The 16,897-nt window shown below is 39.4% G+C and overlaps 1 protein-coding gene across 2 annotated transcripts; it reads right to left on the bottom strand.

Moving 5' to 3' along the window:
- Positions 1-1,434: 1,434 nt before the first annotated feature.
- On the bottom strand, positions 1,435-16,875 carry LOC101867675 (protein ERGIC-53). Of its 2 annotated transcripts, XM_034073686.1 has the most exons (14): positions 16,653-16,875; positions 15,626-15,780; positions 15,429-15,536; positions 14,057-14,118; positions 13,193-13,292; positions 11,923-12,046; positions 11,497-11,555; positions 10,752-10,884; positions 9,910-10,103; positions 9,727-9,797; positions 6,371-6,524; positions 5,635-5,756; positions 4,232-4,287; positions 1,435-1,999 (listed from the first exon to the last, which is right to left on the bottom strand). In XM_034073686.1, exons 1-13 carry the CDS (start codon positions 16,840-16,842, stop codon positions 4,251-4,253), a joined length of 1,509 nt encoding a protein of 502 aa, XP_033929577.1. In that variant the 5' UTR covers positions 16,843-16,875; the 3' UTR covers positions 1,435-1,999; positions 4,232-4,250. The 2 variants fall into 2 exon arrangements, with proteins under 2 accessions (XP_033929577.1, XP_033929576.1); XM_034073685.1 differs by having other exon boundaries at positions 1,435-4,287.
- Between the last annotated feature and the right edge of the window lie 22 nt (positions 16,876-16,897).

The raw sequence follows: 16,897 nt of genomic DNA on the forward strand, positions 1-16,897 counted from the left end.
ATGATTAAACAAGAAACTTACTTTGTTTAATCGAGTACTCTCAGAAACACAAATTCAAAATCACAACAAAACTGCTGGCACTTGAGAAGTAAGTTCTCCAAACAGGCCTAATCCAGCATCTCTTTCAGGACAAGGACAGTCTTTGGAAGAGCATTCAGACTGCTGAGCAGTAGGGCAACCCCATGACCCAGAACAAGTCCACAGGAGCCCCTCTCTGCTATGCAGCCTAATTTAAAAGGAGGAAGTGAAAATAAAGGGCTGACTTAAAGATAAGAGGGGCTTGGCCAAGAGCAAGTCCCTCAAAAAAAAGCAATGGCTAGTTCCCAAACTGCAGCCCGACTAAAATATGTAACCTGCCCCATCCTGCTCAGAACACACTGGATCTCAAGCGCAGGAGACAGATAAGCCTGAGTGAGGGGAGAAGTGCTTGGTCAACTCACACATTTCTGGAAATAATGGGTAGAGAAAGAGGGTTCATCACAACTCCAGAGACAAGTTTGATCTCACTGACCTTCACATCCACTGCTCACAACAGGAGCTGGCAACGTGGACATCAGAGGCTGGAAGATCTCCTCACCCTGCCTCAGCCCCACAGCCGAGCTGTGTCTTACACAAGGACATGGCACGAGAGGGGCCATGAAACACTGTGTGGACCCCGTACAGATCACTCCAACCATGTAATTCAGAAGTATCCAAGTGTTCTCTGAAAGGACCACAACTCCCCTCCTGCCCCCAGGCTTCATCCCTCTCGAAGAGGTCATCACCTTTTACAGAAGTTGGAACATTACACACTTGCACAAAGAGAAAAAAGCGGTTTAGGGTTTCTGAGCTTAAACAGATGCATGTAGATTTCTCTCCTCCACCTATTAGAAAAATTACTTCTAGGTGGGATAAAATGAGAGTCAGTGAGGGAATTCTTACTCTTCCTGTGGGAGTTTACTGGGCAGAACAGTTAAAATCCAAACAAAAAAGTAAACAAGGAGACAGAGCATCCTGGTGACAGCAGTTTGGGGAATCAAAAACAAAGCAACCAACAAGGAACTCTATTGGCTGTTAAGAGACTTAGAAGCTGGCATCCTACTTTACATTTAACTCTAAGCATCTGATCCTCAAGGCAAGTCTGATACTCTTAGCATAAACTTTAGAGCAAATCTTACTTTTAGGTTAGAGCCACTCTCGCACTAGACTGCAACACAGAGTATATATAATTCCTTTATGCAGAATGAACTCTATGTTCAGTGCATCTTTCTAACTACTGCCAGTCATCTGTCCTTTCAACACAGGCAGAGCCTCTAAATGCTGTTAATTCTTCAGTGTCAGGAAGGACTGAGCCTGGATCTCAAAGCATTCAAACTCTCTGAACAGAGGTTAAAGAATGTTTCAGATACACTTGCTTGGATTTCATGGACATATACGCAATTAAAAGAAAAAAACTTACTAAAAATATGCATCTTTATTCAAATAATGTTATCTCTGAACTCCAAGTGTCAATTTACATTAGTCAGAAACAAACATGACAATGTCAGCTGTTTGAATTAGAAAAAAACCCAACAGAAGACAGTATTCGGTGTTACAGTAATCGATGCATTGATAAATGTCAAATTTTCTTCAAACAGGAAGTTAGGCAATTTACAAACCATATTGTGGGTTTTACTTTTGAAAGATTCAGGTGTGTAATATACTCTGACCAGTACAATGAAATTCTCTTGTTACTGCCAAATATTTGCTACTTAGCATTCACACTTCAAGTAGTTATTCCAAGGTGTCTTCTCCTCCTAGTCCTGAAATCTTACTTGATAAGAATCAATCATATCATTAGGGTTAAAAGAAACTTCTAGTAGCCACCTGTAACTGGAGGCTACACTGACTAACATTCTTACAGTACAAATTTGTTGCTATCAGTTCAAGAACAGACAGGACAAAATTTGAGCTGGGCAATTGGGAGCTTTCCTTTGATCCAGTGAGCGACAAGGCAATTATGGAAGTTCCAAGGAGACAACTGTGAAATGAAGCACGAAGCAAAATCATCAGTTTTTGGTTGTTACATATTAGACCTTCTGCTCCTCAATACTAAAGTGTCCTAGTTGCACATGGGAGATGTGTCTGATCAATTAGCAGCATAAACACATGAGCTGAGCCTCATACTGAAGAGGCAATTGCAGGCTGTCTCCCTAGACACCATCCCCAGCCTTATCTTTCTCAGAAAAGACACAAAAGTATGGGCTGCTCCAGCTTTAAAAGCAAAGTTCTATTTGGATAAATTCACAGTAACAAAAATACAGGCCTTCGATGCATTAGAGCTGTTCCTCTTATCCCAGATATATGCAGCTACTTAGACATAAAGTTGCTAGCCTTTCTGTATAAAAAGCCTTGCAAAGCCTGCTGTGAGAGAAGTTCTCTTCAGATGTTGCACTGATGCAGGAAGGCCTGAAACTGAAAGGAACGACACTCCACTTTCAAAGCTATTTATGAAAATATATTAAGTTTAGTTACACGAGTCAGAGTTGTAATAGCTTAGACTCAAGGCACCTGTAAGTATTTGCTGGTGTTTAAAGTAATGATTTACCCTATTTATCCAGCAAGATCAGCCTGAAGCAGTGGTTTCTGATTAGCACAGCAAAATCTTCTCAAATTCAGAAATTAATCTGTAAAGCTACACCACATACAGCATACTATATACTGTAGCTATGTAAATAGGTGTGTAGGCAGTTTTATTGGTATAGCACAGACATCCACTTTTTGGACACAATAATTTAAGTAACAAAATGTTTTGCATAGATTTATCATTTCTCCAAACTGACAGGCACAATACTGAAGTGTTCTTCATTACAGCAAATTTGGCAGCATGTGTTGCACCCCAAGGAGCAGAGTGCAGGAATGCAGTAGTAGTATGCTAGATTCCAGATAACTTATGCAGATTTAGACAAACAGATTAATAATTAAAAGTGAAATATCCCAACGCATTTGTGTACTTGTAGAATTAGAAAAACCCCAAACAAACCCCCCTATTCTAGCTCTACACATGAACAACCTACGGACAAAGTCACCACAGATGTGTAAACAAGGTAAAATGAATTAATTTCACATTCCTGATTTGGGCTCTCTGCTTTGTTTCTCTCCTGAAGCAAATGTTCATGTGATAAGCCGTATCAAACACACACGTTCAGTCTCATGCTTTTGACACCAAGCAGGAATTGACACACAATACTGGCTCTACAATAGCTGCTGGACTAACAAACATGTCTGAAACAATAGCCTATGAAGAAATGGGTTAAACACTCGATAACTGTAGTTTAGAAGAGTTGCCATGTCAAGACTTAAAGCATTTGTATTTGATACATAAGACAGAAGACAGCTTTATAAGACACTTATACACTAAACATACCCTTAATAAAAACAGATTTGAAGAGGTAAAAAACAATTATATTTTTGCTGAAGAAGTTCCACAAATCTCCAAGTAGAATTACAGACACACTTGTAACTATGAAGAAGAGCTCAGTCCACAATATACTTGAGGATTCAACTACTTCATGTTTTTTCCTCACTACCTAAAACCAAAACCCAAAGTAAGGAGATAAGCCTTCATTTGTTCCGTATATTCTGTTTTCTATGTCAGGTACCAACAGCCAGACTGTTAAAGGTCTTTGTGTCCACATACTAAGAAATGTTTAAATTTGTATTTCATGAAGAGTTAGAATTAACATAGTAATTCTTAAACTGGTAAATCCAAGGGTCAAACTTAGGAAGTGTTTATAAAAAACACTTCTACAGCCCCCTCAGAAAACCCAGAGAACAGTTTGGGATTGGTTGGTTTTAATTTTTGTTGTTGTTGGCTTTTTTGGACTTGTTTTGTTTATTTGCTTGTCAGGACACTTAATAGGAAGGTTTTTGCACATATCATACAACTGCAAATCTCTTTACAAACAACCAAACCCAGGTGTTTCAATTCCTTCCTCTGGAATCTTAACAAAAGAAGAGGAATATGGCATTTGCCTTCCAGTACTTACGAGAAGTTAGCTGAAAACACAACCTAGATAGGGGCCACAGTCTTCCCTTATCTAGCATTTGTTCTGCTGTTCCCCAGTCCATTTGTAACTTTAGCATTAACAGTTTAAATAGGAACTCATTCTGTTTAGCAAAATTCAATAATTTACAGTATTGAAGTATATCAAACACTAAGTTTTCCCTCATTTATGAAAGTTTTCTGTGCACACATACTGCTGTTACGTACACACAAAACGAACAGGTCATCAAAAGAACTTTTTGGCTGCTGCTTCTTGTTGACTCCTGAAAGAAAAAGCAGAAGAGAATTCATTAAGTACTTTTAGTATAAAGCTAGCTAACTGGTTTAAATATTTATTTGGGGATTATTTCTTGTCAACAGAGACTTAGGGAAATCAAATATAAGTCATATCACACAAGCAGAGTCCATTTTTTCCTATTTACAAAGACATTAGTATCATCACTTTAGTTCTAATTTTACCTCAGACACAGAAGGAAACGAGACATTCCAGACAAACCAGAAGCTGTGAAAGAACATACAAACTGACTCTTCAAATGTTTTAACTAAAATTTTCTAAAGCTTCTCTGTATCTGATTGCCCTAAAAACCATCACAGAGAAGGAAATATGCAACCACATAGCAGAAGTATTTAGTTGAAATAGGATTTCCTTTTCCCTCTGGCACAGAACATATTTATTTTCTTAGCGGATACTGTGGATCAGCCACACACAGATGCTACAATTACAAGGGCATCAAAAACCTGGTGGGGACCAGGTCCTTGTTTGCCTTGCAAGCCATCATTTCAGTTGATGGAATAACATGACATACATAGGAAACACATTCTCTCCACTTTGTGCAGAAAGAGACACACAAAAACTACTGCAATCAGCAGCAGTGGTCTTATATTAATATTAGTTATCTTTCCAGAGATGTAGCAAACAGCATTTTCCCTTTGAAGGGCAAGGCAGCTGTTCTGGTCCCTGTTCCTTATCCTGATTAGTGACTGTGAGAAGCAAGAAGGAAGACTACCAAGCACATAAAATAAGGAAAAATCATGTCAGGTTTTCTTAAGATACTGATAAACTTCAGTGATTCCAGAGGACCACAAAGGTGGTGGTCAAGAGCTGAAGCACATGTCTGAAGAGAAGGGAGGGATGGAACTAGGCTTGCTCATACTGGACAAAAGGCTGCTTCAAAAGGTCTAACATCAGCTTTCCAATACCTATAAGACATTATTAAGGAGACAGAGGCAGTTTCTTCACAAAGACCCACATCATACAAGACAATCGGCAAACTGAAAACAGGCAGGTTTCCACTTGGTGTACTGGGGGGGGACAACGACTAAAACTGAGTTATGAGAATCAAACATTTCCAGCGGGGTCTGTAACAGTGGTACCTTTTCCATGCTTGGAGGTTAAGATTTGAGCAGTCTAAACACTAAGCTATCTGTCTGAATTCAGTGTTAAGCCTCCTTTCAGCAGAAGACTGAACTAGAGACTCCCAAGGTCTCTTCCCATATGAATGGTTGCTTGTTTTAAAGATGATTAACATAATCATGCCACTGCAATTTTATTTCCAGTCAGAAGTCCTAAAACCATTTGCTCTGTTGTCTTTAAACAAAAAGAGACTTACCTATACATGATATAACTGATGAATAGCACTGTTTGCACTGCTACAAAGATGAAGAAGTGCATCGTAGATAAGCACGATGGAAACGGTGGCAGTTCTGGACACTTCGATTTCTCACTAGATGGCTAAAACCCAATAAAAACAATATTTGAGAAAGAACAAGACATGCCATCAAAAGACTGTTACATGCAAGAAACAAAACAAGGTCTTTAAAGCCTGATATAAAAATAACAAGCAGAAAACAGGCAGAAATGACACTGAGGGAAAAAAATTAAAAAATAAAACATAAAAAAAGCCTTCTATGGGACTATAAGCTCATTCAATTGCTAGACTAAGGTGCTCTTGAATGTGAACACAGTCATCTTTCACACTTAGGAGACCTTAAGTGAAGTCTGCCCAACTTTCCCCTGATTAAAGCTCTCCCTTCTGTGCAGAAGCAATAATCTCTTCTGTATAGAATGGTTAAGGAGGGGGACAAACACATAAAAAAGCACACAAAAAACCTAATTGCTTGACCTTGTTTCCACAGGAAATTAGACTAAAAATCATGCTCTTTGTGCAAAACTTCTCATCAAGACACAGATCATGCAGTTAGGTCAAGGCAGTGCAGTTTCAGCAAAGCAGCTTAATAAAGGATTAATTACTCTGTAAACTGCGTGCTGGCTCGTCCTAGCCTTTCGCTAACAGCCAAAAAAAGAAGTATTACAGCCATGCTTTACACTACCAGCACATAAATTACCATATTTCGTTGTACTAAATGCTCAATGTCCCTCTTTACTACATGAAGGTGTTCTTTGATGTCATTGAAGTGCTGAGTTGTTTCATAGACTCCAGCAGCAGAACCAGGATGTTGAGCACCACTGATCAACCTCAGAGTATCAGCCACAGAATTTCTGAAACAAGACAGACACAAAACATTTCAGAATAGAAAAGCTTCTCTACAAATAGCACTTCCTCTAGGCACCTTTTGGGCCATTAAAGTTCGTCTGAAATAGAGTTGCCCCAAATCACAAAACAATTATGCAGAAAACATTTTTTCTGGTTTCCAAGAATACCTATCAGGAAATTATTCCTTAAGCAAACTATGCAGTTAGGCAGTTTCAATTTGTCCAGTGCACCATCTCTCAAAGTCACATGGAGAATGAGATCTGGCACATATTCTATTGCTAGACATCCGCTTTGCCTAACTGATGAAGTGTAAACCGAGTGTTTTATCTGAGGCTCCTGCGAAGGCTTTAGGATAAGCAGAGTTTAATGCAAGCTTTGAAGAAAACCAAAAGCTATTTGAAAAATAAATAAATAAAAGCAGTCATGTAAGAAATAAAAATAAAGAAGAGGCTTTAGGGATAAGAAAAGATTTAGATACATCCTTTGCTTCATGATTATCATTTATACGAGAAACTCATTTCCCATATGTATTGTCATAATACTTAATATTGTTTTCATGTGAATTCATTTTGCTACAACATGAAATCAAATTAAATCTGTAAAAAGTTGAGGTTCCATAACTAATTTTGTTTGAGGTAAACTAGTCAATGAGAGGAAAACCCCTTAATCTCTAATCAATATGTTTATATAATTTTTCCCTACTGTGATGTTTCTTTTCAGTTGCAAAGAAGATTATTCTACAGCTAAAATATTTATCATGTGAATGTTAATCTCTTCATTATTAATAGAGCGAACAAAATAGATTGTCTTTGGATTTCTTTTTAATTTACTTAAAACTTTACATTTTGCTCAGATGAGAGCTTACTTCGATGCCTTCAAGATACAGTCCTAACTGTACAGTGTCAGCAATTTGTCATAGTACCATGGAGTGGTTTGGATTGGAAGGGATCTTTGGAGATCAGCTAGTCTAACCTGCCTGCTGTGGGCAGGGACTTCTTTCAATGCCTCAAAACCCCATCTAACTTGGCCTTGAATACTTACCATTTTAACTGTCACATAAAGGAAATGAAAACAAAACCAAAACCAACCAAATACAAAATTACATTAGTGATTTAAATGGATTATATCCATTGTGAAAATGGCTAGTTAAGATTCAAAGATGCTTCATAAAGATATTGCCCATCTTTCAGCTTTGTATCAGTTGCTCTTCATGCCACTAAAATTCACCATACACAGAGCAAACCCACACACACACACACTGAATGCAAAAGCCCCTCTTCCTGTCCTAGCTTAAATTAGCATTAGCCAGAAATTATATTTTTGTATCATCATGGTATAGATTATTTAAAAGTAATTTGATTAATATTTACCTGTACTCTGAATTGGTGTTACAATAACCTATTTTAGATATTAAGTTTTCCACTGGAAGACTTCTTTCTTAAATAACCCATGCAATCACCATCATGACCACTGCCTAATAAATGCTGATATCAATTCTGCCTATCCACATCCATCTCGCCCCACTACTTTTAGTGCTACAACACTAAAAAACAAAACAAGTGTGATACTCATTTTGTTCTTCGTGCTCCTCATACCACCATGGCTACGGAATGACAGAAATCTGCATACCCACCTTCCCTCTGACTGATCCAGTGTCTCTTGAAGGCAAAACTACTTCCCTAAATAGATACGGTCTGCATCAAATTTAATTTACATGTACTTTTGCATGAACAATACCATGCTGGCAGTTTCTATTGTATGAACATGCAAGATTCTTCTGTAATCAGATGATTAAGAAATCCACAAATCTTGACAAGAAAATTACTTAGACACTAAGTCCTTTTCCTCCGGGATGACCAGGAATGCAACAGCGGGCTGTTCATTTCTCTCTCTAAATAAAACATTTCTTTAATCTAAGAAAAATATTAAGATGATGTTACGCAAACTCATACCTAATAAGTAGTCACTAAAAGGGCAGACTACCAATGTTAACAAGAAAATCTAATTTGCTTGCAAGGTATAAAGATTTGTCAAGAATATTAACATGAAAGCTTTCGTGGAAGAACAAATGCAAAAATGGAAGCACTCTAATCTTCATCCTACAGAAAACCTGACCTACTTAGATAAATCACAAGAGCTGCCCTTGAACTAATGCAGGAAAAAAAACCCCACAACTGTAGGAGTTGTTTTTCTCCTTACTCTAAGCCCAAGGTAAGGAATGTTTTAACTACTATAAATGAAGGGTTAAACCAACTTTAAGCCATTCCTGCTAAAGGCAGGAACTGTAAAACATCTTGGAAGCAGTACACAACCATCCTTATCACACATGAGAATTTTCTCCAATCCACTTTTCAAGTATAGCATTGTCAAACTAAGACTTCATTTGGAGACAATTTGAATCAGTCTGTTTTAAAAACTGCATCTTAAAAAGCAAAATTAATAAGCAATCGAGAACTTGCAATCATCCTTGCAGATACACAAGTTCCCTTAGGAAGTTCACTGGCAGAAAGTCCTCCAACAAAAGAACAAACCAACCAAAGAGAAAGAGCCCATTTAATCTGTAAGAAATGGGGACAAATCACTAACGTGGTCTATACACTGCATTGGCACAACTAAACCAATACACTTCTGTCTTCACTACGCAATGTGACAGCAATTTCATGTTAAGAGTGCTTTTTTCTTTAGCCAGGTTGTTTACACTAAAAACCCCTCAAATATATCTCATATTATCTAAACATAATATTATGCAATTTATTAATATAATGATTATGTGGAGTTATTACTATATGAGGAGTGAACTGAGTATATTGATAAGATACCCTTTTTTTTCCTTCAGGGTCACTAGCTGTAAGTCCAGAGCATTTATGCTCATGTTGTTATCAATACTCCTAAGTCAGAGCAACAAATTGCCACAAGGTAGCAGGTTATCACATTAGCAGAAATGGATTGTTTTTAAAAGGAATAGACTTAACTGGAAAGTGGAATATCATGACAAAAAAAAACACAAAAAGAGGCAAATTCAGAGCTCAGTCACCCTCGGAACACAAACTTGGGTTATTCTAGAAATCAACTGTATGCAGAGAGCTGTCACTAAAAAACGGGCACAGAGAAATTTGTCAGTATTCTGCTGAAATAATAAATAGTATTTTAAAGGTGGAAAATAATACAGAAATCAAGACACAGCCTTACTATTCAAAAAACACTTACCTTATTTCATTTACTTGTCTAACGACCTCTTCTTGAGTTTTCACAACTGTCTCAATCTCTTGCTGGGAAACCTGGTAGGTGGAGAGGGGTGTGAGAAAAAGATCAACATATCTTGGAAAAAGCAAATTAATCATGCTGCTGAAGTTAGGCTGACAGCAATGACAGTCTGGGGTTTTTATTTACCTGTCCTTGTTGACCTGGCAAACCAGCTCCTCTTTTAGCAATCTCATCTGTGACTAGAGAGACATATCTCCTTTGCTCATCCAGAATCATGTCCAATTGCCTATTCAGCTGTTTTATTTCAAGATGAATTCGATTCTGTCCCTCAAAGATTTGCCTCAGTTCACGATCACTTACAGTTTCAAAAAGATCATCCGCTGATAAGGAAAAAAAGCACAGGAGTTCTTACATATAAGCATTCCTCTTGCATATATGCATTGTGTCATTCTTCTCACACCCCTCAGGTTTCCACACAAATATACTTTTTTCCCCCCTATAATGTGATCTATTTGGTGTTCAATTTTTCCTATTGCCATGGCAAAGGAGATTCAAATGGGCCACAAACCACTGAACAGAGATAAGCAGGCATTCAAACCCAGACTCTACCTTAGAGTTCCTATTTCAATACTTGGGCAATGTGCAACATAGAACTGAAACAGGATACTGCTATCTTTCCGTAAGCTAGCACTGTGCTACCAACTATCCTTCAGAAGGAAATTGCAGGTATTAAGTAATAGGTACTTTTTAGAAGTAAGCTTTAAAATGTAGCTTGAAATAGAGAGTGACTGCACATTTAAGTTTCTCCACAGCTTCAGCAACATCAGAAGAAAGTCCAGAAGACTTTCAATCCAGCCATGACAACAGGGACTTTGGATTTCAGAAAACACTTCACAAACAAAAGACCAAAGATTCTTAAAGTAGGTAACACCAGTAGTAAGATCAGTCAGAGCATCAGGCCCCAGTTCTGAGTATCCTGGAAAGCAAACGTTTCCCTTGACAAGTGAAAAATGGCTCAAATAACCTGCCTGGCTGCCCCTGCACATCAGGATGTTCCTTTTGAAATTCTTCCTTCTTTTTATCCAATTCTTGTTGAAAGTGCTCAAACTCTTCTTGATACTTCTCTTTATCTTTCTGAGGAATTTCTGCATCTGGTATTGGCTTTAAAACATTGGGGTAGGGAGAAGGAAAAAAAGAGATATTTTTTTTCATGTCCTCCACCATTCCTATATAACTTACTCTTAAGCAAGGCTGTTTGTACTTCAGATTTTAAGACACAACACAATTAGCAGAATATTAATTCATATTAATATATTAAGTTGAAGTGAGTAACCAGACATTCCTCTGGGGATCAATAGCTTTTTCCTGATATATACATACTTTCTGTAATTAAAAAGAAACCAAATTTTTCAAGGATAGATGTTGTTAGGCAGTACAGACTGTTCTAGAGATAGAAGAGGCTGACAGCAAGAACAGATTACTTATCCACTTCCCAAAGTATACTTTTCAATTTGTTGTCTTTGCATGTTTTGATTCAACATCGGGATTTCTGTCGATTTGATGCTGCTTCAAGAGCTCTGCTCTTGAAAATGGAATTATTACCGAAACATTACACTATTAGTCTCTTTTTTCTAAAATGGATGACAGCACAGCTACATGCCAAAATCCTGAAACAGGGGTGACAAGTATGACTTCAGAGGAAACACCATCATCAGGTGCTACATACAAGATATATACAGTAACATTTTATTAATTATGCATAAAGATGCTTACTACTTCTTTCCCAGGCTCCGTCAACTGGAAGGTCAGAAAAGACAGGACGTCATGATCATCTGTATTCAACAAAACAGAAGCACACTGTTAATTGCTACTGTTACAGGCTACAAATCCTGGTACTTCTCAAGCCAGCCTTGCGCTGGCAAAGGGTCATCAGGCAACAGATCCTCCCAAAGTCCGACCAAAAGTTTATGCAGTGGGAAATGAGACTGCACAACATCTTTGTCAGGATAAACTGAAAGTCCTGCTCTGGCCAGAAAAAGGCCTAAGCATACCAGTTATTTGGGAATGGGAGAGAATTAATTACATCATCATGCTCAAAAATTGGTATAATGCATCAAGACTAGCAGTAAAAGCAAACACACAAAACTCCATCTCTTGCAAGCCCCCGCACAATTTGTCACAATGTTGAACATTTTCTACCTGCAAGTCCCCCTGTTGCTGCAGATATTCCAAAATAGCCTTGTGATGGCAACACCATTTCTTCCACTTTTGCACAGAATTCATAGTCTTCTTTATCCGGAGTAAAGCCATTATTAATTAATACCTAAAAGGATAAACATGTAAATTTTACCACATAAATCTGTGTTAATTGCTTTGTCAGTTTACAGTAATGGTCACAAATACAACTTTATTGGGTAATTTAGCAGCCGATACTAGAAAGCAAAAACTATTTCTTTTCTGAAAGATGTTTTTAACAAAGAAAATGCACAGATACATCTGCAGAACTGCTAAGAGTAGCAGCAACATTTGGACAGAGGAGTTCCTAGATAAGATATCAGGGACCAGGTACATTCCAGAAGTGAGCATCCTTGGAGTCTGCAATTTCATTTTCATTCAAAAGTTAAATAGCTTTTACCATTACAACACAGTACAAGGTCCACCCTCTATCAGGAGCATTCATGTTTACTTTTAGAGAAATTTTTACTATAGAATAACAGCTGTGCATTTTTTGGCTAATACCATGAATAGCACCTTTTCAAAAATGAAGAAACCCACACTTTGTAGCTGATGCAACCCAGCAGCATAATAGTAGTATTCTTTACTTATCTAGAAGGAATTCACAATCATCCTAACAGTATTTAGGAAGTGTTAAGTTATTTAGGAAGTCTTACAGCATTGTTCTACCTTTTTCTACAGCATTGTTTCTACCTTTAATCTTCAAAGCTCTATTATTTCTTGGAGATGGGAAGCCTCAAGCAGCAAATTTAAATCTACTGTTAGTGAGAGAGCTTCATTTTGTTTTGGTCACATTTCAAGAGCCTCTTACGATCAGCTACAAAACCATGCGTAGCCCTCATGTCAGCTTGAAAAGTACCATTCAAGTCAAGGAGCTGCTCAACCAGTTGGTAGCTGAGAAACATGCTGGCTGTAAGACACCTCTACATGCAAGTCAACAGCAACAGAAGGGTGCGAGCACATATGACTTAGCATAACCGACTCCTAAGTAACATCAGAGAAATCAGCAGTATCTACACCAAGTCAGCTCCTAAAACTACAGGTGCACTAACGTAGCTAAAAACCTGCTCAGCATTTGAACAGTGCACCTCCTTCCAACTTCTGCTACCAAGCTCCACATTTTCAAACATACCAGAATTAAGATACGGGGTCTTTGGGTTTTCAGACAGTTGCGACAATCTCACACTTAAGCGGCTAAGAAACAAACATAATGATGTTATTTCAGAGTACTTACAGTCAGGGTTTTTTGGTAGTATGTTATCTTTACTCGAACAGGATAGGGCTTGTTACGGAAGTCCCTCTGACAGGATGCCAATGCTTGTGTGGAACCATCACTATGCAAGAAGACAACTTGCATAAAACTATATCTTATGATTTATCAGCTAAGACAAAAAAGCATCAGTGTATCACTAAGCAGCATCATGGTAGTTTGTCAATATGTACATTTTTCAAAAGCTGTCCCACAACTGCACTGTTTTCTGAAGTCTGAGATCAACAGTACTAGATGTTTTACGCAGGACACTACAGCTAGACAGCAGTAATGGGGAAACTTGAACACAGGGGAAATCTCCAAGGTTAGAGATATTCCCACACCTGTGAACTAAGACAGAAATAAGCTATAGTCTGGACTGCACTAATGAAGCTAGATACAAACTGAGATGTATATAAGCTGTAGTCCAGACAGCACCAACTAAGCTAGACACTTCTCAGAATCCAAAAATATGTCAATTGTGCTGTTGACTATAAACAATCTGAAATCAAAATTAAACCAATTAATTGCAGTAGCAAGCAATTAGCTTTCAGTCACTTCTGTCAGTTATTGGCTGTGCGTGGAAGATACCCACAGGCACTGAAGAGGCAAAGTCTGTACTTCCATTTATCTGAGTTCGTCCATCAGAAAGGGCATATACCATCTAATATCCATCCATTGCCAGTTTCTGTGCTGTTACTGCCCTAACAGTGTTCTAACAAATAGAAAAACTCAAACAAAGGAAATAAGGTTTCACATGAAAGAAACTTTCACAATGTTTAAGAGTTTCATGCAACATTTCATCATTCAAAACCAATCATCCATCATTAATACTGAAAATAAACTTACTTCTGATGATCATACAGAAGTTTACCATTGTTGCCTACAACGATCACCCCAGGATTGTTTTTCTAGAAAAATAAATAGCAAAAAATGGAAGTTATATTCAATGTGAAACATAAGTAACATCACTGATAGCCTTTCTGTAATAAAGCAGACAGAATTTCTTCATTGTAGATGGCATGGGGCTATGTTCTGGATTTATGATAAAAACCAGTGTTGGCAACACAGCAATGTCTTAGTTATTGCTTACAGAGGCTCAAGGCCTTTTCTGCTTTTCACACCAGTGAGTAGGTTGCAGTGCAGGAGTTGTAAGGGAACACAGCTAGGACAGCTGACCCAAGGAATATCCCAGATCATATGGCATCATGCTCAGCAATAAAAGCCGGGGGGAATAAGAAGGAAGATGGGACATTCAGACTTATGGTATTTTGTCTTCCCAAGTTATCATTATGAGTTACTGGAGGTGGCTGAACACCCGCCTGACAGTGGGAAGTAGCAAATTCATTTTTTAGTTTGCTTGAGCATGCAGCTTTTGCTTTGCCTGTTAAACTGGGCTTATCTCAATTCACGACTTTTCTTACTTTTAGCCTTCTGATTTTATCCCCTATCCCATCAGAGAATAAGTGACTGGCCATATGGTGCTTAGCTGTCTACAAGGGTTAAACCACGTTATAAAGGAATACACAGATTACCAGCTCTTAAAAACCACCAAACAAAAGAGACTTCAAGAACTCAAAAAATAATGTCCTTCTCAATTCACAGTGGTGGGGTAGGGGAGTCCTTCGTCTTCAAAAAAGGACCAAACTGCAACAAAACTGTGATTCTTTTCCTTCTGATAGGTTGTGACAACAAAAAAACCAAGCAAGAGACATTGTTAAAGTTTCAAAGGGTCGTGCTGGATTTGAAACTGGAAATTCACAGCAGCAACTGCCATCTCCATCTGCTACAGAATCTTCACTGCTGAACTACTCAAGGAAGATTTGATCCACGAAAAAGAGCATCTCTGAAGACAGACAAAACTTTCTGTTTCCGTAGTGTCATATTTTGTTATAGTAAGCCTCCTGCAAAGCACACATATCTCAACATTTCAAATCATGCATGGCCATTCCAAATTTCAGCTTATACAGTTACATACGGTATTTTCCCTCTAAACCTGACCCATGCCATGTTCAGAGAAAGTACATTATGTGTTACACTTCAACTTGCAAGCTTAAAGAACAAGCACAAAACAGTTGAGTAAAAATTATGAAATGGAAAATTGACTATTTTAATTGATCCCTTCAAAGCAAAAGAATAAGAACATAACATCATCTCGCCCACCCCCCTGCAAGTGATAGGTACGAAACAAGTTTGCCAGAAGAGTCTTTTTTCAACTAACCTTTCCATCATTGTCAAAGGAATCAAAGAAAATTCCAACACCATTCCATTGATCAGCTGCCCCAAAAACAGGGCCTTCCAAGCCTTGCTCTTCTGTGTACCAGATTGCCTATTACAGAAAGAAGGAAGAGTCACAAGTCAATAATCACTTTTTACAGCTTTTCTAGGTTTTTTTCAGTTAGATCAAACTGTTAATACCAATCCATCAGCTCCAATGCGGCCTCTTCCTGTAACTCGAAAGGTCACTTCGACTTCCCAGTATTCAAATATTGACTTAGTTTTTGTCCACACTGACCCTCGTTGGCTTTTCAAAGACGTTGTTATACGAATCTGATCTGCACTTGGTATGGCATCTAGAAAGGAAATGAACCAACATCAATTATATGAGAGAGAACAGACTGTAAGTGCTTGACCAGCCAATTAACAGATCTTCTAAAGTCAAAGTTTTCTGCTCTCCTCAACTAGAGAACAGTTTTCAGAACAACTTCTCAGTAGAGTGCTCAAGCAATTGAGAGGGGGAAAAACCCCAACAACAAAACACACTTTTACCTTCAACAGCTTGTTAGCGGCCTTGCTATTAAGATACACATTAAATTAATAAAATCAGGTTTAGCTTTCTCCTGTATCTCACATAACTCTTCACAAATCACAGATTCCTGTTTTGCTTTTTAATAACAGATCTTCTAATTATTTTACAATGACTATCAATACAGTTTACAAGAGGAGCCTTTACAGAAGACGCATTTTTGGCACAATGACACCGCTGACCTACACTTCAACCGCATAAGCTGTACTCAGTGCCGCTGTACTTGCCACGCACAGTGTCCATTCCCAGCTCCCGCACCACGAGCGCTGCAGCCCCGTGGCCGGGCTCCGGCCCAGTGACACATCAGCACTGCGCTCCCCGGAGCCCACACAGCCTCGGAGCGGCCGCACCACATGGAGCACAGGGCTGGCTTCGAGCCGCACGGTAACGGAGCACTGCTGGCCGTTCAACCGCTGCCACCGCACCTCCTCTGCCCTTCGGCGCCCGTGCAGTGCCGCGGGACCCCGCCGAGCTGGCAAAGCCGCAGGGCTCCCTCCGGCAGCCGCAGCTCACAGGAGCCGCCGCCGCTCCCCACCCGTTCCCTCGGCGGCCCAAGCAAGGCTGCCCGGTCCCGCCGGCCGCGGCCACGTTCGGCGCGGCAGGAGCACGGCCCGGCCCGGCCCCGCTCGCAGCACTTACTGCCCGTGTGCACCCAGAACGGCACAGTCCCGTCCGCCTGCACCAGGTGCGGCCCCTTGAAGCTGTACTTGTACTCGAAGCGCCGGTGCGGCACAGCCGCTGCTGGGCCCTCCGCCGCCTGCCCCAGGGCGAGCAGGGCCCCGGCCAGCAGGGCCGCAGCCACGCCAGCCCGCTGCGAGCGCGCCGCCATCTTGAGCACGGCTCCGGCATCGCCAACAGGGCGGCACGCGATTGGCTGGGCGAGG

Source organism: Melopsittacus undulatus (assembly GCF_012275295.1).
Source record: "Melopsittacus undulatus isolate bMelUnd1 chromosome W unlocalized genomic scaffold, bMelUnd1.mat.Z SUPER_W_unloc_1, whole genome shotgun sequence".
NCBI classification, from domain to species: domain Eukaryota; kingdom Metazoa; phylum Chordata; class Aves; order Psittaciformes; family Psittaculidae; genus Melopsittacus; species Melopsittacus undulatus.